Here is a 25063-nt window from a genome sequence, read left to right on the forward strand (position 1 = left end):
TTCTCAGGAACCAATTCTAGTTCCTCTTTCCTGAAACTGCAGAAAAAATTCCCCAGGAGGAGCCCAGTGTGTGTGTCTCAAGCTACTATTAAGGCAGCTGTTTATCATTGCTTTAAGAGCTAAATGTATTTTGTAATGCCATTTAAAATGTAGTGCTTAATCTGTATTTAAATTCTTCATGATTTTTTATTTAGTTAGTTTTTAATCTGAAGCATTACTATTAATGCAGCCCAGAATTAAAAAAAAATAATAAAAAGTTTTAGTTTTGTCCTCAAAGTCTAGTTGGAGCAAGAAACAGTGAAGACTTAAGGATCAGATTTTGGGGCTGCTCCAGTGCCCCTGAATCAACAGGAGCCTTTCTGTAGCCAGGGGGGGATTTTACTTCGGGAGGATTTACAGACTTGGGAAGCCTTTGCATTAACTTCAGTGGTTTAGAATTAGATTTCAGCAGCAGTAACTCCCCAGAAGGCTGAAAGCACAACGTGATCCCTCTAATACAATGTCTCCAAAAGGGAGAAGAAAGAACAAGCCAGAGCACTTTGATTTTGCTCAGATTTATTCATGCCTGCCTTGAAGCAGCAGTATTTTTCCTCTTTTGCAAGGTCGTTAAGCCTGGAGCCTGAAGCTGTTCTTTGCCACAATTCAGAGAAACCATTCGAGCCTGAGACTTCGTATCAGTGTACACGAAGGAGGCTTACTAGCCATGAATGAGGTTGGGGCACTTCTGACACCGTTTCCTTCTTCCCCGCAGGTTGGACCAAGTTTGCTCGGTTGACGCGGGCCCTGACGAACAGCCGGAGCGTCCTGCAGCAGCTGACGCCCATGAACAAGGCTGAGGTGGTGCACAAACACTCCCGGTTGGCTGAAGTAAGTGGAACAGAACCCAGCCTGTTGCTCCCTTTGTAAGGCAGGAAGAGGTGGGGGATAAAAAAAAACAACAACCCAAACCTATTCCCCTTAATAAATAATATTTTTAGAGGAAAATGTTTTTCCCAGCTCTGATGTTTTGCAGCCTCTCTTCTGCTCATCCCAAAGCAGCCCTGTGTGCCAGGACCATGTTTCTGGTCTTGCTCTTTCAGTCATGAGAACAGTCTCTGTAGGTCTCCTTGCTTTACATGGCCCTATTTCTGTGCATGCAATTCTCAGTGTGCTGGTTGTCACTTAACTTGGGGTACAGAGCACAGAGTGCTCCTCTTCATCCTGTCTCACATCAACATGGAACCAGACTTGAAGTTCTTGAGGCCTGTGAATGGGCATTTACTTTCCTGGGGAAGTGAGATTTTTTGAGACACCTCTTTGGAAGGATCCCTCTCTGGGTCCCTGGGATTGTACAGGTGCATTGACGACATATGTAGTTTAATCTGGAGTTTCTTGCAAACTCATTCCTGCAGTATTTTGTTCATCATTTTTTACTTCAGAACTGATGAAATGAACTCTTTGGCAGGTTGCAAACATCTCCTTAACAGTGCAGATGATGCAACAAGTGAATGCCTGCAGGTTAACTGATGAAACAGAGGTACCGCCTTCATCTTCATGTCCATTGGTAATGAAAAATATAAATAAGTCAAAAATGTAGGGTCAAAATCTCTGGGCTCCTGGAAATGACAGCCCTAGCCACCATGTGCCAGAGAGCTTGTCCTAGGTTTGATGCCAAGAATTGGTAGCAGGTTTAGTCAGTTTGGGTTTTCTTTTGTTCCCTTTTTTTTTTTTTTTGTGTGTGTCTGTTTTGTCCCCTATCTGATTTTAAATTAGCATCAATTAAAATCAGAATGTAAACCTACAGTTTTCATGTGTATGATGTTTCCCCATGAATTATTCCATACCAATAGCCCAGATGGTTGCTGAGTTACTCTCACATCTTGCTTTTCTGATCCATGACAATTCAGCACTCTGTAAATCCAGTTATATCCATTATTGGTTAAGTCAAGAGAAGGGAAGACCAGACAGGATATGGTAACAATATTCAAATAAGTCTAAAACATTTGCATAGAATGAGGGAGGAAATTGTTCACCAGGTCCACTACAGCTAGAAAAAGTAAAGGAAGTAAGTCACAGCAAGGAAGATGCAGGTAAGCTTAGGTAAGAGAGAAAGCTGTACCTAGGAACAGGTTGTTTGGATGATGTGCAATCTCCTCTCTTACAAGTTGTTTAGAGCTGCAAAATACTTTTTAGGAAAAGTGCTGTCAGGAGTGCAGACTGAGCAGAGATGTCCTGTCACATTACAAGCCCCATTTTCCATGCTTCTCTGTCTGAGGAGGAGCATTATCATCACAGCTCATCCCTTGCAGAACGTCCTGCCCACCTTTAGCAGACCTAACCATTATCAGCCATTTTCATTTGTTGTATGCAAGAATAATTCATAGAGTCTGTGATGAATGCAGCTGACTAACAAGATACTGTGTATTCTTTAGTGGTTTAAAATTAAAAATTCATGCAGCATGAAAGAAATTATCATTATAGTTCAGTGGTCTCCACAGCCACTTGCCACCCACTCACTATGTCAAACTCAGCATGATATTATGTTAAGAATAATAATTATACTTTTACAGTATCATGGGAGCTCCTGAACACTCCACCACCAGAGGCATAGGGAGCTATCAAGCATATGTTCATTGCATTCAGCTTAAGCCCTGAGCAGTTTATTATTCCAGCTATGGTGAGGCTGTTCCCAGCTCCTGCCCCAGTGAACAAGACAAGAAACAAACAGGCCTGAGGAACCGAGGAAAGAATTCCCAGTCGTGATTTATCATGACAGTAAAGTGTTGATCACAGATGAGTCCAAAGAGGTAACAGGAGATAACAACCAGATTGAGTCAAAGCCAAAATGGTGTGTTAAATGCTGGGGACAGTTCTGGCTTTGAAAGAAGTTTCTTGGATTTTCAGAGAGGCTGCTGTGGGGAAAAAATCAAAACAAAACACCAAATCCAAAAACCAAAACCAACATTTCTTTTATTCCAGGGAAGGACACATGGATTCACCAGCAAGTTCAGAGTGCCACAGTGGCCAGCTGAACTTGCCTGTTAGGTGGTTATAGGAATGCTGTTAGTGCCTTATCCTGGGGAAGGGACACCTGGAGGTTGATATTTTTATGGGTTTCACCAGGGGTTTGGCATCTTGTGAGGGCCTCTGCCAAGTGCCGTTGTGAGTGGATGGCTTGATGTGCATTGCTGTTTAGCTGGAGCTTCACACGTGGCTTTGTGTTACCCCAAAGCTGGAGGTGTAACATGATGATGTGGGTAAAGGGGACAGCCATGGTCTCCTGGAGGCCTCTGCTGCACCCTCACTGCTACCTGTTTATTGGGTCTAGTGGTTTTCTGGCCACAGGATAAATGTATTCAGCTCAACTGATTCTGTAGAAAACAAATGGCTAACTCATGTAATGATAAGTTAGTTTTTCATCATATCAGCTTCACGAACTTTTCTTACAGGTTGTGATTGCTAAATCTGACTGGCCAGATTAGACATGTTGGAAAAGTACAACACAAGAGTGAGAGTGGCTGCTGTGGTTGTCCCTGGGTGATTTCTGACAAACAGATTTTCATTAGAGTCAGATTTTCGGTGTTTGATCTCAGGAACAGTGCAGTGTTCTCATCTAAAAAATAAGAATGCAGAGAATTAATGAAGAATCCAAATCTGTAGTACTTGAGTTCATATTCCTAATTGTTGTGCTGTTTATTTAGAACCATTTACTCCTCTTCATTGAGGAAGCATCCTGCATCTGATGGTTTTTTACACATATGGGGCTGCTATTTGCAACCCAAATGTCCCTGCAGATGCAGTGCAGGGACAGGTAGTTGGTGAGAAATGACTTTTCAAGCTGCTGGAGTTACTTATTTATCCCATATCGACTTGAGATCCCCAAACGTAAAAGATGTTATTAATTCCAATATGCACATGAATCTTGCAGTTGTCATCACAATACATTGTCATTCCTTTGTGCTTTTGTTTCTTATGTTGGACTGAGATAAGAGGTAATTAGATTAGCTGGGAGGAATGTCTTGAGTGAATTTGGCTTGGTTCCTTTGCAACATTTCCAGTTCTACATTTCACAAAAGTGAGCATGCAGGAGATGGTAGTCAAAAAATGATGCAAAAAAAGAGAAAAGTCATTAGAAGAAATAAAAGAGAACCCACTAGTGAGACTGAACTTGTAAAGGCAACAAGTTTTTGAAGAAAATGGGAAGGAAGCTTGATGTTGCCAGGGTGTGAGGGCAGAAGTTGTGCACTCAGTGCTTCATCTTGGAAGTAGATCAGCCAGCAAGGCTGGAGTCTAGTTTACCTTCGATAGGGTATTGTTCTGGCTAAACAGTGGTTTAAAAATGAGGTTGGGCAAGAAGAATTAGTCTTGTAACACTTCCAAATATGTATGAATGCTGATGTTCATAACTGCAGAACATAAGTCAAAGCAGCAGTACTCATCACCTCTTTATGGAGCCTCTTGGCCATTGGTATTAGCTTAGTTTCACCTCAGTCTATCTGCAAAGACCTTCCCTTTAGCAAGAATATCCTTAGATGCTGTGCTGCCCCCATTCATGGAGTGATAGCTCCCTCCACATAGTCTTAATAGATCAAAGAATTTAGAAGTGCAGCTTGACTTGCAATGTCCAATGAACACCTTCCCATCTTTCTGCTGCTCCTCACAGGAATCTTAAGACCCCTCATAGGATCATGTAGACTGAAAACAGTAATATTTGTTTTTCTGTCTTTTGCAGGTTCTCCAGCTGGGATCTGATATTCTTCCTCAGTACAAACAAGAAGCTCCAAAGACTCCACCACACATCATATTGCATTATTGTGCTTTTAAGACCACGTGGGACTGGGTCATCTTAATTCTAACTTTCTACACAGCAATTATGGTTCCATATAATGTCTCCTTCAAGACAAAACAGAACAACATCGCCTGGCTTGTCCTGGACAGTGTTGTGGATGTTATTTTTCTGGTTGACATTGTTTTGAACTTTCATACGACCTTTGTTGGCCCTGGTGGAGAGGTTATATCTGATCCCAAACTCATCAGGATGAACTACCTGAAAACATGGTTTGTGATTGATCTTCTGTCCTGTTTACCATATGACATCATCAATGCCTTTGAGAATGTGGATGAGGTAAGTCATTGTAGTCCACCTCAAAAGGATTGTTTCAATTAAGAATTAGTTTAGGAGCACATTCCCAGGCATCTGGCAGCAAGAAGAAGGAACTGGAGCTCTGTGCAAATATGCAGGGGTGGCCTTTGTCTGCTGGGCTTTACCTGTACAGCATTCCCATGTTTCAGTACCATGTGTGGATTTGTGAATTGGTATATGTGGGTTTTAGAATCTTTTGCTCTTAATCCAAAAACACTGTGGCACATCCACATCCCAAAGGGCTGATCCAGTTAGGATGTCCCCCTGCCACAGCCTCCCTTTGTGGCTCAGACCCAGGGACTGCCTCTCAACAGTCCTCATCCATCACAGGGTGGACTGGGAAGGCTTTACAGAAATAATCAAAACTCTGTGTCTGCTCTGCCTGAAGCTGGTGGCAAATTTTTCCACTGACTTACAAGGGAGTGGAGAATGCCTCTGAATGAGCATTTTAAAAATCCTGCCCTAGGATTATTTTTTGAAGCATGCTGTAATTTTCTTTTGTTTGTGATGCCTTTTTAAACATCTGATTGAGAGGAAGGTTTATCTCCAGTTTTTTAAACAGGTCTTGATCTGCTGCTGGAATTTTAGAAACTGTTTGAGGAGAGAAAGCATAAATATCTTAAACTGACACTGAATTAAGGCTTTTTAGCTGCTAAATGTATTAACATTTAAGGAACTGAGCTTGCAGTTTAAGAGAATAGAAAAACAAGCAATAACAACGACAAATAATGCATGCATAAGTCAGTGTAGGGAAAATTAATTGTTAAAATGCAACTATAATGGCATAGGACTAGTTTTAATTTTTCTCCAGAGCCTTTCATGATTGGGCCATAAACAGATGAAAAGCCTCTGATAACTTTTAAAACATTTTAATACTTTTTTCTTAGAGCACCACTGAGTGTTTTTTTTTAGTTTTTTTGGGGTTGGGTTTCTTTTTTTCCAGTTCTCAAATTCTGCAGTTAAATATCTTCACTATGTACAATCTACATTCAGCCATGTGGATTTTGGTGCAGATTTTGTAGAGCTCCTTTAAAATTCCATCCCTGTCTCTATGCTCAGTACCATCTTTTGACATGGTTCCATTTTATTTATAGCAAATATGACAGAAGTGATAATACTTGCAGCTTAAATTCAAGATCATATGAGGGCTGTCCGTCTGGAAGCAGGTTGAACAGTCAGGCTGTGTAAGGAGGTGGTATTGTCAAGGTTGTAAATATAATACAGCTTTTTAAGATACCAATTTCAGATTAAGAGGAACCTGATTTTTATAAAAATGCAGCATTATCTCCAGATTTTTCTGCTTTAATATATAAATAAGCAGAAAGTTTCTGTGTTCCGACAGTACAGATTTGAATTATGAGCTTAACTCTTTCTCTAACATATAGGTGGGAAATAAACCATCTGCAATATTTGGGACAGTGAAGAGAATCTTTGCTATAGAGCATTATAATTGAGGCACTCTTAAAGTGACAAACTTTAACAATAACAAGGTATCATGATCTGTAGTCATCCTAGAGCTGCTATCCTGCTTTCAAACAAATGAAATATCAACTCCTTTTCGATAAGAAAATTAAAAGTAGCATTTATTTCTCATGAAATTTTGTGTTCTGAAGCTGGAGCCTTCAGCAGACTTTGGAGCATAACTGTGTATGTACTTGATTTCCAATCCCTCCGACTCCTGTTTTCGCTAGTGCTTGAAAAAAATTGAAAACAGGTATGTGGACAGTCAGTCTTTCCTCCTTGAGTCTACATTTTCCCTTTTCTCTCTCTTCCAGGGAAGGGTTGTTTGTTTTTTTTTAGTGATATGTCTTCATTTGTGACATCTAAGTTTTTTGATCTACTTGATGTGTCTGGGTGCCTGTAGATATTGATGCTCTTTATCTTCATTTGACTTTTAACATTAATTTTATTGGTCATTGTTTCTTGGGGTTTAACTTTTTTGGCCCACTAGCAGCAGTGTGCTCAAACACTGTTCATAGATAAAGAATAAGTAAATTGATAAGTTTACTTTGGCAGAAATATTCTGATTGCTTAGAAGGAGAATGTTTTTCAGTAGAAGATGAGTTTTTCCTCCCTAAGGCAAGCAGGAGAGATAAGAGTTCTTTTAGCTCCTGATTCTAGTAGGTTTTAGCTTTTTATGTTGGCCTGGGGTGTTGGATAAGGGCATTTATCTTTAGCATTAAAGTTGGTGATTGTGTCATTTCAGAAAAAGTTAACAGAAAATCAGAGCTTAGTGGTAAAGACCTTGGGGCAGGTTCTAGTGCTGTTTGAGTTCTTGGTGTGATGCTGAAGGATGGGCCCAAATCAGAGTGAATTGTCTTAAAAGCCAGCTGAGTGAATGAAATCTTTCCAAATTTATTCCTCTTGTGTGTTCCACCTCCAACCCCTCCTTTTTTCCACATAAAGCATCACATGCACTTTTATTAGTTGTTAAGGGACTTGGTGAGCAGGGGGAGCACCACTGCAGGCAGTTTCTTTTCCTCCCTAAGAGCAGGTCTCTAATGTCTAAAGAAAGGTACAACCAAGAAAGTTAAGGTTTGTATCTCTCCCTCGTAGATGTAGACTCCTATATGTGATGTTGGTGCTTGAAGGTTCTCATGCTGAGGCTGCTGCATTGTTGTATAAGATGCCTTTTGCACTTGAGCACTACTTTATAATGTCAGAATTAAGGAGATAAATCAAAAGATTAAAAAAAAAAAGGAAACCTGAGTTTTCTTATTGAGGGTTGGAGTTCAAATGTAGTCAGTCTTGGCTGAAGTAGGAACAGCATCATTTCCATCTTGGATAGCAATAAGCCAAGGCTTAGAATCTTGTGGAATTCCCACCTGAGGCAAATGTGACTGCAAATCAAAGTTATTTTGTTGTTGAGTGGATGCAAAGCCTCAGTAGAAGGATATGATGAAAAGGATTATGACACACAAATTGAGAATTGGGAGGCATTAGGATGATTTGAGGCAGGCTTAGAGGTGAAGGTTTCCATGCCTGGAGTTACAGAGCCAGGCTGTTTCAGTCTGCTTAAGTGGGTTGAATGTATGAGAAGGAAGGGAAAAGGTAAGATAATGAGAGAGAGAGAGACACCTTGCACAGCACAGAGTGATCTAAATCGATGTGATGGATGACCAATTAAGTGTCTTAGTGGTATTGAAAGAGTAGGAAAACAAGGTGAAATAGGCTGGAGAAAAATGAGCTAAGAGAGAGGAAAGAGGAATCCTTAGTGGGGTAAGTATTTTATTTAAGAAAATTGGTAGGATGATAGACCTAGAAATGAGAAAAATGCATGGCATCTCTTCTAATTGGGAAAACATGCACTGAAATACGTCCTGGCGCAGCCAAAGCCATGCAGAAAACCTTTCATATATAGAAATGTAAGAAGGGACACTATAAAATGTACTGAGGAATCCAGCCAGTTTTCAAGGAATGAACCAGAACGGGGAGTGTGTACTCAGAGGTTCTGAAACTAGGCTGATTTGTTTGCAAGTGAGCGTGTTCTCTGAAGCTTCATCATTAGTGCAAAGGTACATGCCTGCTTGTCTGTCTCTTCTTTTAAATTAAAAAAATAAATAAATAAAAAAGTTTGGAGTGATGGGGGATATGGTGCTTGAATCCAAAGGTTTTGGTCATGTGCAGTTCCTGTTCATAATTAGGCTGTGAAGTATGTAGCACCTGGAAATCTGACTTTTGTCTTGGGGATACATGTCACTTGAAGAGATTCTAATTTTTTGGCTGGGTGCTTAGCTGTATGTAGCAATTCTTTCCATTGATGTCTGCACTGCCACTTACATCTCTGGAATCATGAGCTCCTACTTTTGAAGCTACGAACTTGCTTGCCTTGAGCCTTAGCCTTTATATGTGTTTTACCTATTAGAGAGAGATAAATATCCAACCTCTGTCAGCCGGGGCTACCAAAAGGTTGTTTATAGCGTGGGTAACCATTGATTCCATACGAGCCACAAATGTCAGAGTCACACTATGCTGAAATTGTCAGCAGACGGGTTTACAGTGTGCCTGAGGGTGCTGATCCCATTGCCCTTTCAGGTATGGTCAAACCATGCTCCTTTTGGGACCAAATGCATGGATTTACTACCCAGGGAAACCAGGATGTTGTGCAGGTGCTTGGCTCTTGTCCCCACGTGAAGCCATAAAATTGGGAGAGCATCTGGAATTGGAAGGACCTCGGGTACCCACACACAGGAACAAACACATTGATCCAGTACTTCTCAGGGCTGCATTTGAGACTCTGTAAATTAGTATATAGAATAAATATTCCCAAGACTAGGTGGATGAACAAGCTTTTGGCCAAATGGAAAATGTTTCCATAAGTGCAGTGTTAAATAGAGCTGAAAAGCCCCCTTTGATATTTGTAAAATTATTCTGGCAATTTTCACTGAGATTCTTTAAATTGTGAGCTTGATCTTGTCTCTTCCAGAAACATGGTCCTAAAATTACATGGTACATACTGCAAAGAATGGAACCAGATGCCAGGATGGTACATACAGATAGCCAAATGGTTTCTCAAATGAGTTATATAAAAGATCACCCTTTCTGCAAAAATTAGTTTTCATGAGCCAATGTCTGCAAGTGAAAGCAGACAAATTTAAATGACCTAAAACTCTGGAGTCTATTGCTTAATAATTTAAGACTACATGACCTAGTGGCCTTTAAAATTTAGTGATCTGTGCAGGACATATTAAGGCATGGAATCCTTATAATTGTAATTTTCTTTTAATTACTATTATTGATCTGTTCCAGCAGTGCCAGAAACTTCTTTGGATTGGGACAATTAATAGCAACTAAAATAGCAACATCTGTAAACTGGAAGAAAGTAAAAGTGGATACAACTAGTTTAGCCATATTCACATCTGCAGTGCTTTACTGCAAACATTCCCTTTTTGGAAAACATTTGAAGAAGGTTTTATGGAGCCCAGTCTGAGCAGCATATGCAAAGTGAAGATAAATGGGTGTATTGCAAGAATGTGGCTTTGGCTCTGAAAGAAAGTCTATTGCTTAGCTACCTTTCTTAAATCTAGGTGGCTGACATGGAGAAAATAATTCCCAGAGCTAAATCCCCTCTGCAGCCGACTATTAAACTATGACTAAAACTCCTAGCAACATAACAACAGACGCACTAAGCCTGGAACCTGGCATTTTCCCCTTTCTTATGCAGTCACAAGGCAATTAAATAAAGAATACTGTCATCCTGCTGTAGTGTGCAGAAAACTGCAGTGCAATAATACAATGGCTTGGTTACAATGTCCAAATGTAAATGGATTTTCTTTTGGAAACACATGGTCAATCATATTCTCCCCTGTCGCTTACTGACCCCTATCACTCCATCACACTTAGTTGCAGAATTGCATCATAAGGTGCATTCAACTTCTGCCAATGTTTAATTACCAGATTTTTTAATTTTTTTTTTAATGCCATACAAGGTGTGGGGTGTTTTCTGGGGTATTTCTGCAGGTTCCTCTGTGGAGACACATGAATGTCATCTTCATGTGAGAGGTAACTTGTGAAAGGAGCTGGGGTTGATGCTGGGGGTGGCGGCAGGGTTGTCTCACAAGGTGGATATGGCCTAGTAGCCTTGGGCTGCACTGCTTTGATTTGTATTATAGCATACTGAACTTCAATGATATGTCTCAGTGGTCTTTTTTTCATGTTTTTGTTGTTGTTTGTTTGTTTGTTTTTTTGTTAATGTGTTGTGTATGTTACTGGGAAGCCAGATGTCGGGTCCAATCCATTTAAATAAAACCTTTAGTCAGACCTGTAATAAGTGATGAAGAGTCTAACTGAGGCAAATTGTGTGGAGTACTTTCAAGGGAAGCTCCAAGTCCTGCCTGATCCCTTCTCTAGCAACACAGGGAAGGCTTACAATGGAGATGAAGCAAATGAAATAATCTGGTCAGATGCTCACTGAAATAACTCAGAGGGGAGCAGCACAAACCCACGTCACTGTGACCGCTGCATACGACTGGCTGTGGGAGGAGAGAGGTGCAGGTTCAGGGATGGGCAATTGCTCTGCACAAAATAGAGCCAAGGTACAGCCTTGGAGAAACAAGTTGCATGGCTAAGATCAGAATTAGCAAAGTTTTACTGGGAAGAGAGCCTTGTAACTTGGTGTGAGTCTTTATTTTGTTCAAGACTGGGTTGGTGTTAGGTGTGTGCCTTGGCATCAGGGACATGTGTAGTTCCAGAAGTACTTGCAGAAACATTGCAGTTCAGGATGCTCTTTCCAGTTACTTCTTTTCCTTCTTATTTTGGGACAGGAAATTTGTGATTTGTTGCTGGCATAAAAATTATCAGCTGTGTTCAGTATCCTGCTCAGAAGCTGTCCCAGCCAATGGGACACACCTTCTTCTCCCTCCCATTTCATCCTCTGTCCGTCCTCCCTAAGTAAAGTGAAAATTACCAGATTTGATGATATTATCCTCTTTTTTTTCTCCAGTTGGGCACCTTGATGCACTAACAAATAAGTAGTGCAAGAAGCCACATCCCCCTTATCTTGAATCTAGAAGAAATATTTTGAAATCACCCTTTGTTTTATAACCTCAGTTATTCACAGTTTGAAATGTACTGCATTGTATAGTTGTGCAATAAACAATTCACTAAAAGTTTATTTATAATGTTATAGCTTATTGACATTTGTGTTATGGGAGAAAAATATGAAAAGCTCCCCTGTCCTCCTGGAAAAAAAAAAGATTCATCTCAAGCAATAAATTTAGAGGTGCTTTCACAGGCTGCATGAGGAAAGCTACTTGCTTTCATTTTGCTGTAAGGACTCAATTTTATGCTCACTGCAGTCTCTCCTGTTGCTGCCTCTGGGCTAGGGCCAAGTATTAAATGGGCTCTGCTTGTGTCTGGACCCAGGTTCTAGATAGCTTGTGCAGGAGCAAAAACTCTTACTCCTATGGGGACCTATGTAATTGAATGCAACCCTACATTCAGTTCTTGATGTGGGAATAAATCAGAAAAGTTGCTTTTTAATTTTTCTCATTCCAGCATTTTGATTTGTAACTATGCGAATTATATTAATTATATTAATTGCTTACCTAAAAACAAGGGTTCCTGAGTTATGTTGGAAGATTTATTTTAACATTAACTCCAGTAAAGAAGCATTAAGGAGCTAACCAGGGATTTTAGAGCTAAGCTCTATTTAAGTAGCTAAGCTCAAAAATTTCTTTTGGGAATAATTTGCTGGATAAATTTCAAACAGCCCTCCTGGATATGACTCCTGTACAGAATAATACCCCCAGGGGATGGGCCTGCAGGGTCACCTGCTCGTGCTGGCAAGAGCTCACTGTTTCAGTTGTTCCCAAAACCTGAAGGCACTTTGTTTTCATTTACATTGTGTACCACCAAGATTGCTCAAGGTTTGCAGAAATGCTGCCTTTTTCACTGCTTCAGTACTAAATGCTGAGCTCTGCCTTGATATTACAGAATAAGCTTAGTGATTAGTTTCAGTGAATTTGTTTTTCTGTAATTACTTCTGATAAGGGAAAGGTAATGGAAATTTTGTTCATGCTTCTTAAAAAAACCCTATTTGGGCTATATTTAAAAATGTGCTAGGCATGGGATTCATCTGATGAAGCAGAGGGCCAGGCATACAAGGAAATACAGGCAGGTTCAGCGTATTTGTCCTCATGTTCATCTTCAAAATAGGTCTGAGGAGTCACCCTGTCCTAAAATGCTTATTTCTCACCGTTGACTGTAATGGCATCACTAGTGTGATGAGCTCAGGTACAGATCCCTCCAAAGTACAGTTCAGGCCGAGGTGAGATGCATCCTGCCTTTCAAATTATACTTGCTTCACTTCAGCTTTTTGAAGGATAAAACCAAAAGCAGAAAAAAAAATAATAGGAGTGAAATGCACCAGGACCTTTTGAGTCAACAGTGTCATTGGCTTTGGTGGGTGGGTTCATCCTATCACCCTTCCCCTAAACTGGTCAAAATCCACCTTAACTCGTGCTGTCTGCAAATCTTTCTTAATTTACAGTTTGCACATTTGTCCCTGTGCCAGCCTTCTTGGTTAAATATTTCTTTTCCTTCCCTCATGTTTATTTTTGATGTGTTAGAAAGAACAGTCATCTCCCGCCCCCTGCACAAACATGTCTGTTTTCCTTTCTTTAATCTAAGCAAATTCATCTTGTCTAGAAACCCCTTTTCTGAAATTTTATGGAAATTTTCCTGGCCTTTCCAGCTGCCCCTCTCTGCACAGAGTTTAAGTTTGAACACATCTGTTTAGGGCAGAGCCGCACGTTTTAGTCCAGGCAGAGAATTAATCTTTGCCTTGTAAGTGGGGTTTGACTTTTCCTCTTGACGTTGGCAACACTCAACTGATCCATCCTAGAACTGGATTAACCTCTTCTGTGAGTGTAACCCACTGATTGCTCTGAGTCACTGTGGGATTAACCCCTATGCCCAAATATTTCTTTTTCTCAGTCACGTTCAGCTATAGAACTTTGTAGAGCAGAAATTTTGGATAATTTGCCTTGTAATTTATGCCTTGAGAATCTGTATTGTTAATTTATCACATTTTAGTTTATTCTCACCCAGTTATTCTTTGCACTGATAGTGGGCTCCAAAGGTGTGCCATCACCAGATTTCAACAGCATGTAATATTTCTGCTGAAGTCACTAATAAAACAAAGAAATGGCTGAGAACTGTCACTTATAACCCTTGCTAGAGGTCCTTTGCATAGGCTCCACTTTACCATCCTTTTCACAAGTTCTGCAGTCATCTTACGAGCCCAGCTGCAGTCCCTGTTGTTTCTGTGTTTCCTAATAATTTCACCTGCTGCTTTACTGAAGAAACGTATTTATTTTCTTTGGAAAGATGGAGTGTATTATCAGAGAAAGCTGTCAGGAAAATGTGGCTAGATCCCAGCTACCCTAAGCTTAGCAAACCTATTGCTGTACTGATTGCATTTTGATGTAAATAAATATTTATTATCTTAACGTTTGGTCAGGTAATGTATCTGTTTATTTCCTTCTTGATGCATTAGTTTTTCTGGAAAACATTAACATCATCTTTGGAAACTAAAACTAATAATTAATTTATTTTCTAGCCGAAGCCTAGATTATTTTTTCTTCGTTGCAGCTTGATGACTTCTGTTCTTTTTTCATTGATGAATGTGAAGAATCTCTGGGTATTTGTTTTAATGTTCTTTACAAGGAAAAGTTCAACTTCACATTTGGCAATTTTCACTTTATCCTTATTCAATTATCCTTATTTTAGAGCTACACCTCTAAGGTGTAGCTGTTGATCAATTTTTTGTTTCTCATATTTTGTAAGTTCTTTGTTTCCTTCTTTTCAGCGATTATTCATACATTCAGAACTGATACCCAGCTTTACAATTTTTCCCCTTCTTTGAGGTTCAAACCTCTGGATATTTTATACCTTTTGATATAAAGATGTTCCAACTGTCCTCTGGTGCCAGGTGTTTGACTATCCCACCTCTCACAGTCCAGTTGTTTTCACTTTTTGTCTATTTTCACTTTTTGTCTATAGTTCAAGATAATATAATCTATAATTTACCAGCTCTTTCCCCTCAGTCCAGTTTGGTTTGTGATTGTTCATTTTTTTAAAGAACTGATTTAATTCCTTCCTCAAGCCAATGTGGACTTCTTCAAAATCCTATCAGAACCAAATGTAGTGTAGCATCACTGTCTGTGAAGTAATTGGCTATTCAATGAAAAAGTAAGCATGCTGTTGCATCTGCAGAATATCTCAGCCTACTGTTATTAATAGCATTTATTCTCCAAGCTCATATTGAGAAAGATAAGTCTCACATTGTGAGGCAGTGCTCTGTAATATCCATCTCTGTAATAACATAATGCAGTTTGGATGCTGCCCAGACTCAGGCTTTCCAGATATCTAAGGATGGGTTTAATTTCTCCTCCTGCACGCTGTGTAAGTGATAGGCTTTATCTTCTTTGTATTCAGTGGGAGGGTTGAGGGGCAGCTCCAGGAGGTGATTCATCCCATCTCAGCTGTCTGAGATGGATTGGGTGAATCACTCTCCTGACATGGCTCTCCCTTCCCTCACCACAGATGAAGGCTGGACAATTCACATAGACTGGATGGCTGACCATAAGGTTGCAGTGTTATGTGAGATGAATTCCACCCCAGGAGGGAGGTTAGAGCTCAGTCGTGGTGTGGCTGTGGCTCATGCAGGTGTGCTGGAGCTCAGCTGATATAAAACCATTTTGCTCTTGCACAGAGATGAAGAGATCAGCCTGGGCTGCAGGACTCCTCAGAGGATTTGATCATTTCAATGGCTAACTTTGCTGAATGCAGGTTGCTGTAATTGCAACTCTAAGCATATTAGCTTAAATTTAGCTTCAGAAGGTCTATATATGCTGCAGTCACACCTGTGACTGCAGTGGCAACGTGCCTTACAGAATTTCATAGAAAGGTTCTTGGCCATTCCATAAATTCTTCAAAACCACAATATACTGAACATTAAAACATAGGAAAAAGCTCTTCTGTTTTGTTGTTGTTTGTGGGGTTTTTTTTGTTGTTTTTTTTCCACTGACCTTTTCTGAGACAGTGTTTTCTGTTAAATGATGCAGCACCAATCCCCATTTTCAAAGCCTGGAGGATTTTAGTTTCAGAACACATTTAAAATGCATGTTTTTTAAAAATTTTATTTTTTTTTTCCTGTTGCTTATGTACCCCCAACTACCAACAAATAAATAAAAAAATCACAGAGTGAAATTTAATTGAAAAAGTGCCTAGAGTTAAAAGCACATTATTCCCTAATAGAAAAAAAAATTATGCAGGGTTTTTCCATTTCAGCATACTGGGATTTAATTTTGAGGTTTAAGCAGATTTTAGTATATTTAGATGGTAGAAACTAATGGCTGCTTTGTTTTCATTTCACTTTTTAAAACATTCATGCTACAATTTCCTACTGCAGTAAAGACTTATTAGATTAGCAAGTAAGCAGCTGATTAAATCTTTTACATCTCTTACAGAGATGCAGCTCTGCTGTTCTGTTGCTGCCTTAGTGTAGAGCAGACTCCACTGTCTCATTCCTGGTTCAGGTGGACATCTCATACTAACTGAAATAATTTCCTGCACTTCTTAACCTTCATTTTCCTTTTTTGTCCCTTTATCCTCTTGCATGTTTGGCCCAGTACAACATGAGTTTGACAGCTTCATCCTTCCTATTGCCTGGCTTATCAGGGAGTCACGATTGCAAGAGAACTACACTCTTGCTTGAGGTGCAGAGGTCTGTTCCTATGGCTTAGATTGCAAGAGAACTACACGCTTGAGGTGCAGAGGTCTGTTCCTATGGCTTGTATCACAGCTGGAGGAAAGATCTTTCTCAGCCTTTTGGTCCGAAAATTTTAGCCAGGTGCAGACACACCACTTAGACATTTCTTTCATCTTGGAAGACTGAAAATTGAAACTGTGGTAACACCTAGGATCTGAACTGGCACGATTCAGGTCATTTTAATAGGAAGAAGTGGTGCCTCTGCTTTTCAGACTGTGCCCCCATTATTAGACTGAATTTCCTTAGTGTATCAAGAGAATTTGAGAACACAGACTTTGCAAAGCACTTCTGTCCATAAACCTGGTCTTAGCTTAATCATAAGTGGCTAATTTAATTCCAAAGTTGAACATCCATTCCTCTAAAGTGTCTTTCTTGGTAATATTGACATTGTCTGCATCCTTTGTGGTGGCTTCAACTGTCTGCCTGATAGAAACAGTGGTTCAAAAAGGGCTGGTTCAGAGCTACTCGTTGTGTCTTCTCCTCATCCAGTGGCCTTAGAAGTCACTGGGAATGTCTCCTGTGACTCACACTTATAACAAGTTGATGATGTGTGTCAGATAGGAATGTGGTTCCAAACTTGACAATTGAAATGCAATTCTGGAGTAGGTGATTTTTCAGTTAAAATGTTTCTGCAGCTGAGATGACTGAAGATGAGCAAGCTGAATGTCCTCATCTGATTAAGACATAATAAAATACATTAGTCAAAACCTCACTGGGCAGGGTTGGATGGTTCATAACATAATGAGATATTCTCAGTCAGAGAACACTGAGCAGCAGATATTACAGACAATTGGCCTAATTAACTGAATAAGGTAGTGATAGTGATAAATGCTCCTTCCAGAAGGTGGGATCTTCAGTATCAAAAATATGCATTATTGACATGATGCTAGTGCCAAACAGGATTATATGCTCTACACAAGGTTTCTAATCACCTTTCTGTTCCTTGACTGCTGAGGTTACTCCAGATAGAGCAGCTGCTCATCTTCTAGTAGAAGGGTTTCCAAAATATTCATAAGGGAACATAAATACAGTTTAAAGGAAAATGAAATTAAAGGCAGCCAGCAATTGGTTTAGTTTAGAGCACTGAATTTCTTAATAACCCACACTTAAATCAAGGCACTTATTCTTTCACATGATTTCCATCCTTGCTGACTCATGGGCAGAGTTTTATGCAATTAAAAATTGAGCATTTATCATCAGGTGAATTTTGATGTATAAAGATAACAGCTTGACCCAATGCAGTACTTAAACAGTGAGATGCATCACAAGTTCCTTCAGTATTTGCTTAATTGTTCTTTCCTAGTTAGTATTTTATGGAATAGGCTTTTAAAGCTTCCAGTATTGTCTGTATATTTTGCAAGATTAGATGTGAAATTTGAACACTCAATAAATATATCTCTGATTTTTTGGCCTTAAAGTAGTGGGTCAGGTTGAATTGGCTTTAAGAGTTACAGTGAAACTTACTTAAATTAATTACTCGTTGGAAAAAATACATTTCAATGTCAGCTAAAATAAAACATTTTTCTTTGTTTTATACATAAGAGATGCGATTCTTTTTTTTGTGCTTAAGAAACAAAAGATAACCACAGGACAGACTTTCTTCCAGACTTTGAAATAAAAGCTTTATTTTTGTATTACTTGTACAATTGCTAAACTTCCTATGTAACTTAGATGTAGTATGTGATCTTACATATATAATATGGATGGAGGATGAAATGTCAGGCTGCAAAGTCCTCTGAACAAGGGCTGACTGTTGGCTTGGGTTTGTGCAGTAAGAAATGCAGGGTAACCCTTGCCACTGGGATAGTCTTAAACTTCTGGGTGCAAAAAAGGGGACTCCCAAGTTTAGATTCTGGGTCTCTTAACTCCTTCCCTAGCCTTAATCTTGGTAATGAACAGTGACTCTAAGTAAAAATTGAAATAATGCATATCTCCTTGACCAATGCATTAGATCCACAGAAACACACCCTGTTTTCTCCCTCTGATTTCACAGCAAGTTGTAAACTTTCAGAATCAGGGCTAATTCACTGAAACATACTGCAGATTAATGTCCTGAAACAAGCTGTTAAACTACTCTATAATTTCCTTTTTTTTAATGTGGATACTGCCTCTGTGGGCTGTGACATTCAGTAGTCCACTGGACCCTGTCCATTGTGTGATGAACATGGCAAGGGACTTCCCCATTTCTCGGACAAGTTGGCTGTTCAGAGTGTCTCACAGACATCAGCAAAACAGTAGATTTATGTTTAGATGGGAATAAGAATGATAAACTAGACCTGTGTCTTGTGTAAATGCAAAATACAGAAATCAAAATGGGAAAATTCCACTTCCCTCTATGGTATTAGTCATCATGAGAGCTTGAATGCAAATACAGAACTTCAATTTATTCAGGATTTGGGGATCTGAAACAAATTCCAGCAGGATTTGAAAAGCACACAAGAACTTTGCTGAACAGATTACATCTAGAAATATCAGGTGTGTGTTACCCTTCAAATATTAGTTGTGAAAGAAACGGAGGTACAAAAGAGATTAATCTTTTTCTGGTATGGAAAACTCCAGAAACTCCAGTCTTTCACTGTTTGATAATATAATTAGCTAGTGTTTTGACTAGACTGATTCGATAATGATGCATAGAAAAGGGCAATTTAATCTTGGCACAGTAACTAGGAATGTTTGCCTCATTGCTTTCTATGTCTTAATTTCTACTTTAAATTAAATGTCTTCAGCTTCTGAATGTTTTATATTAGAAACCTTCCTTTGCAAACCTCCTATTTTAAGCCACTAATTAATTTAATGCAGAAGTGAGGTATATCATAGGATTGCAATAGACCAGGATCATATTTTTCTTCTCTTTCTTTGTCTCTAAACTCTACTAAAATACACTGCAAACTGTTTCTGCACTGAGGAGGACATACACTTTTCTTCTCTCTCAGATGTTTCTAATAACTTTTTTACTGGTGCTTGTGCACCCTAAATATTTGTACTTTCAATTATTTGTACTTCATTTATCTCATGTGGAAAAAAACACCACACAAATACTTGATTTTGGAAAATATCTGCCATGTCTGCTGATCAGAGAGGAAATTAACCCTTTGTGGAAAGTCGTGGAGCTTTCCTGGCAGTGCCTTGAGGTCTGTACCACCCTCATTCAGAAAGCTGATGAGGTTATTTCCATGTTCAGCTAGGGAGACATCTTCTAAATAACAAAATACCCAGAGTTACATTAGCTGCAGTGAGGGATAATATGAGCTGGGAACTCTGTTTGAGAGGAAGTTACCCAGATACTTTCTGATGGATGAGAGGAACAATAGGCAGATGTCTCAATTACTTTCTGAAGTTTCACTTGAGCATCTGTTAATGCTTACAGTTGTTTAAGCTGGTGGACCCTGTGCTTTGGTTGAATAGAAATCCTCTGCTTGGATTTAAGAGAATACTGGTGTTCTCTGAGTCTCTTTGAGAAGAGTTCCCTTGGATGGTGTAGTTCCATCTATGACTGCTCTTCCACCATGCTTGACCTCCTAGAGGTCAAAGCAGAGTCTGCCGTTTGCCTCAAACTGGCAGAGTATCAAGTCTCTCTTTTTTTTTGTACTAAACATGCCATTTCTCACTTTGGATTTCACAGAACTCTTCTGTTACTTGGAATGACTGAGTTTGAATGAAGTTATTTATCCACCTAATGAGTTCCCTGTTTGATTTACCCTGGTGAGGACAAAAGTCCTGGAGGAGGGGGGAGCGTTTGATTCTGTGTTCTGTCGTCTGGAACATGCAAAAATTGGATAGAATGTTTTAAAGCAGATGCAGGAATCACTGCAGAGCCCTCTTTGTTAATCAGCAGGATATTTCAGATGAAATAATGATTTTTATTCTTTTCTAGGGGATCAGTAGCCTCTTCAGTTCCCTGAAAGTGGTGCGTCTACTACGACTTGGTCGGGTTGCCAGGAAGCTGGACCATTATCTGGAATATGGTGCTGCTGTACTGGTACTGTTGGTGTGTGTGTTTGGACTGGTGGCCCACTGGCTAGCCTGCATATGGTACAGCATTGGAGACTACGAAGTTATAGATGAAGTCACTAATACAATCAAAACAGACAGCTGGCTCTACCAGCTGGCGCTGAGTATCGGGACACCATATCGGTACAACACCACTGGCTCAGGGCAGTGGGAAGGAGGACCCAGTAAAGACTCCTTGTACATATCCTCTCTCTACTTTACCATGACAAGCCTTACAACGATAGGATTTGGAAACATAGCACCAACCACTGATGGAGAGAAGATTTTTTCGGTGGCCATGATGATGGTTGGCTGTAAGTAGAATTTTCTTTTATTGTGAATAAGCCAAAGGTAAATGTACAGCTGGTGTGATGGTTGCACAGTACTCTTGATGTAAGCTTTCTTGACATCCTGAAAAATGTGAAGTACCTGTAAATGATCATGGCATGAACTTGAAATTATTTAAAACAGGAATTGAAATTGTGTGGTTGCTGTGGCTTTTAAACAGTTGAAGAAGTGTAGTGTGTCCCTAAGTGTGCCCAATTACAATTTTGTGTGGAGTTCAGGGCCTCTTCTTTACACCTTAAAGATAGCTTTGATTTGATTTGACAGATCTTGGCTGGAATTTAGTTCAAAGCTACAGTATATATTCAAATTCAGGTAATCTGAGTTTTGGTTATAAACTGTCACAGGTTTGGAAATGTTTGAAGTGGTTTTAGCCAATTCTCCAGACACCAAGGGATTCCGTGAGGTCATCATGTACTTTACAGCAGTAGTTTGACTTACAAGTCCTATTTAATCTCCTAAATGTGGTGACTTTTGTCACCAGCAGAGCTAGAAGTGAAGGAAATCATAAGGCACTATACAGAACATTTTCTCTGCTTCGTGCTGTTTTGCAGCTCCCCTGAAATGGAAAGGCACGTTCCTCATTTCATGTGCTGCCAAGGTTAGATCACGAAGCAGCTCTCCAGGTTAAGAGAAATCCTCAAAATTCAAAATAAAGACTGCTGAAAATGTTAATTAAATTTGGGAGAACTATTTTTCTGTTAAATAAATAATGCTTGGTATTTCTCCAATGCTTTCTATTTTCTGAGCTCCATACAAACACTGAGCAATTATGTAACAAGAGAGCAAACAAAACCTTTTGAAAATAAGATCTGCATAATCTCTCTGATAATTATCTCAGCTAACACTTGGAGCTCATCTCAGAGAAATACTGAATTATAAAAAGGAAGTTTTCTTGCTAGAGTCTTCCTACATCTTTAGAAGATTAAAACTATTTGTTTGGAGATTTTAAAATGCTTTTTAAAAAGAGAGGTTGCAGTTTTAGGACTCTGCTGGCAGTGTGGTGCAATGAAGTTTCTGCTGAACAGCATCTTTACATGATGGGTTTCAAAACATTTCAATGTCCATAAAAGCAAATCCCAAAGCTAGAGCATTAATGTGCTGTTACAGCAAGGCCATAGGAAACTTATAGGTGTTGATAGCTGTTTGCTGGAACCAATTTATTTATTTACAGAAGTCTGAGGATTTGGAAAATAAAGTGGCTCGAGAACATTTTAAATATAGTATTATTTGCTTCCCTTGGCTTTTGAGTGGCCTTCTTGTGCCCTACGGAGTAGGATCTCAAAGAAGGAACTAAGCAGCTGAGGTAGATTATTTAGGGTACAGTGAGAGCCATAAAAATTATTATTAATAATAACAATATTAATAACAATAACAACAATGACAACAACAGCAATAACAAAATAGATACATGGCCTCTGGATGTGAAAAGGAAATGGAGCTTGTAACCTGATTTGTATTTGTTCTAGGTGAATTGTACTCTTGCTTTTTTGTGTCTGAAACATGTTAAAGATGGGGAATACACACATCAGTATCAAAGCTGACATTTACAACAACCTATGAATGTGCCACTGGCTGATTTTAGTAGTTTCCATAAATGTTACCTACAAAATTATTAAATGTGTATGTCAAACTTATAAGTGGTGACTGTAAGCTTAGACGTTTGAAAACCATGACTAGGTTTGTACGCTTTTGGCCAAATTCAGAAGTAAAAATCTAAAATTCAAAAGTGTGGCAAAAGGACACCTAAGTTGCTTATTGCACAAAAATAATGCCATAAAAATAAATGCGGCTTCACTTGGGAGTGGGGTGAAGAGCACTGTGGTCAGCAGAAAGGCTACAGACAGATAAAACCTTCTTTTTAGATTATTTGCAAGTGTAAAAATGCTCAGTTATGATAAAATGATTGAATCTTTTGCCAACATATCGATGTAGATTTGAAGCTTTTCAATTCATGCATATCACTATGATGACTGGTCCTGAAGACTAAAGGTTGATTCAATACTGGCTCGAGAATCTGCCATTCTTGAGAATCCTGGATAGGTACCAGTCATGGGCTTTATACTTGAATTATTTCTGCAAAGAGCCCAGACCTGCAAGATTGTATAAGCACACTCTGCAGTGCCAGCTGCCGAAAATGTGACAGTGGGAGCACCAAAATGGAACAGGAAGACACAAACAGCTGATGGAAGATGCAGTTTCTCAGGCGATCCAAGTGGCCAGTGAGCTCAGGAAAAGGATTTGGCCCCAAGAAAAGGTGAAAGTAAGAATGGAACATTTATTTGAGTTGCTTTTGAAACAAGATCTTTCAGTTTTTCCTTTGAAACAGTGTTTTGAGACAAAAAATCAGCAAACTTCGATTACAGTTGAGTCAATGAAAACCTCTGGTACCTGAAGCAGCTCTTATTACAAGCAGAGAGAGAGACTGTGAAACACCTGCAATAGTTTTTCCAAAGAAGTTTGCCGATACTGACAGTTGATATTGGCAACATAATTCCTAACAAACTGCCAAATAAATGTCTTAAGCTGAGCCCTGGAATTGGAGATAGTAATTCATCACAATCCCAGCTGCCTCCTCATGCAAACTTCAGATGTGAAAGCAAATCTTTGCTGTGTTGTCAGCTAGCAACGGCTTGTTCTGCCAGCCCACAGTTTCCTATTCATGCTGGCAAAGTTATCAGGGCCTGGGAGGAGTATTTGGAGAGATTTGCAATTCCTTCTGGTGGGCAGGATTGCAAAATTGTGTACTTGTTAAAAATAGCTAAATTAAGATTCCATAGCTGCTGATAAAGCATTGCTTGGTGCAGGGTGGTGGTGGGGGAAACCCAGATGAATGGGGATGCTTTTCATTTTGATTGGCAGTTTGTCAGTTGGTTTTCACGCGGACGGAATCTGGTGGAATATTTAGACTGAAATACATCACCTGTCTTGCAGGAAAGAGAACTTTGAATAACTTAACCTCATCTTGTGAAGCTTGCTTCAGATTTCTTTTTGCCTCACTTGCTCTATCTTGGTGTCCAGTGCTGTTCAGCAGTTTTTTTCTGTTGCTTCTTGACACTTGAAGGGCAAACATAAAGCATCCTATGACAAGAGAGCAAAGTTTTTACAAGGGTTATTGTTTAAATACCTATCCTGTATTTGCTGCCTAGAGTTGCTGAATATGCATTGAAAATCTGATTTTTGTAGCTCCTTTTGTGTTGATATAGGTAATTTCTTCCCTTCTCTGCAAAGATCTTTTGAATGGACCAGGAATCATTTATCATTTAGGAAGGACCTTTCTTGTAAGCCTCCCATTGTCTTCTGTCAGCTCACAGCCTCAAGCAAGAAACTCAAGTTTCTGCTGTTGTGTGTTGTTGCTCTGGCTCAGTCCACAAGCAGGTTTTAGGCTTCTGCAGCACAGCCATAGATGTAGATGTAAAAATCACTGATTTTGTGACTTCTACAAAAATGAATGTATTAAGGAAGAAACAAGAAAGATGCTTTTGTTGTGTACACTGTTAACTATCTTGCAACTTGGCACAGCCAGGACTTCAGTGAGCAGAAGGTCTGTGGAAAGGAAGAGGCAATTTTGCGGAAGGTGGTAACACAGCAGGGCGAAACAGCCCATGGAATTCAGGAGAGATGAGTGTGAATGTTTAAGACACAGGTCTCTGTGTACTGCCATAGGCTTTCTTCCCTCCTGTGTTTCCACTGGGAGAAAAGTGGCCAGACTCCTAGCTTGCATCTCCAAAGGTCCCTGGTACACCTCTGCATGCTCCTTGTGTAACCTGGCACAGTCTGCCCTTGACCATGTGCAACAATGAAATTGCTCTGAATAACACAGAGCAGATTGCAGTTAGTCTAGCCCCATAAATATGGCATTTACATGAGTTTCTTTGTCCAGCTGGGTGTGCCCAACCCACCACACACTTCATCTAAGCAGTAACAGAAATCCAGTATATTCCACTGGTCACTGAACTGCTCCAATTATCCTTCCTGCAAGGGAGGGTCAGAACAAGATAGTGAAGGCAGGAGTGTCATGAACATTGAATACGTCCCTTTTTCTCAGGATGTGGAATTTCCATAAGAATCTCTAAGTCATCCCTCAATCCCCAGAAAAGCTGAGAAAGGATGCTTAATTGTTCTTAATTTAGGGAGATGCTTATATCTCATGTACATATCTTGCTTTGGCTTCTGTTTACTTCCAGATTTCTGGGGAGGTGGTTGGGAGGGAGATAGTATTTTCCAGTGGCTGGTTTTAAATTATGGTGAAGACAGATTTGTTAATTCAAATTGGTTTTGTGTATGAGCAGAATTTGTTGTGGTGATTGTTCAGGATACCTTCCCTGAAA

The 25063-nt window shown here is 39.6% G+C and overlaps 1 protein-coding gene across 1 annotated transcript in view; it reads left to right on the forward strand.

Moving 5' to 3' along the window:
• KCNH5 (potassium voltage-gated channel, subfamily H (eag-related), member 5) overlaps positions 1 to 25063 on the forward strand; it is a 154932-nt gene that overhangs the window by 35001 nt on the left and 94868 nt on the right. Inside the window, exons 5-7 of the mRNA XM_010000678.1 lie at positions 752 to 867; positions 4712 to 5104; positions 20272 to 20701. Coding sequence (XP_009998980.1) covers positions 752 to 867; positions 4712 to 5104; positions 20272 to 20701 — 939 coding nt within the window. The remainder of the gene's footprint in view (positions 1 to 751; positions 868 to 4711; positions 5105 to 20271; positions 20702 to 25063) is intronic.

Source organism: Chaetura pelagica, unplaced genomic scaffold, assembly GCF_000747805.2.
Source record: "Chaetura pelagica isolate M959 unplaced genomic scaffold, ChaPel_1.0 scaffold36, whole genome shotgun sequence".
Classification (NCBI taxonomy): Eukaryota; Metazoa; Chordata; class Aves; order Apodiformes; family Apodidae; genus Chaetura; species Chaetura pelagica.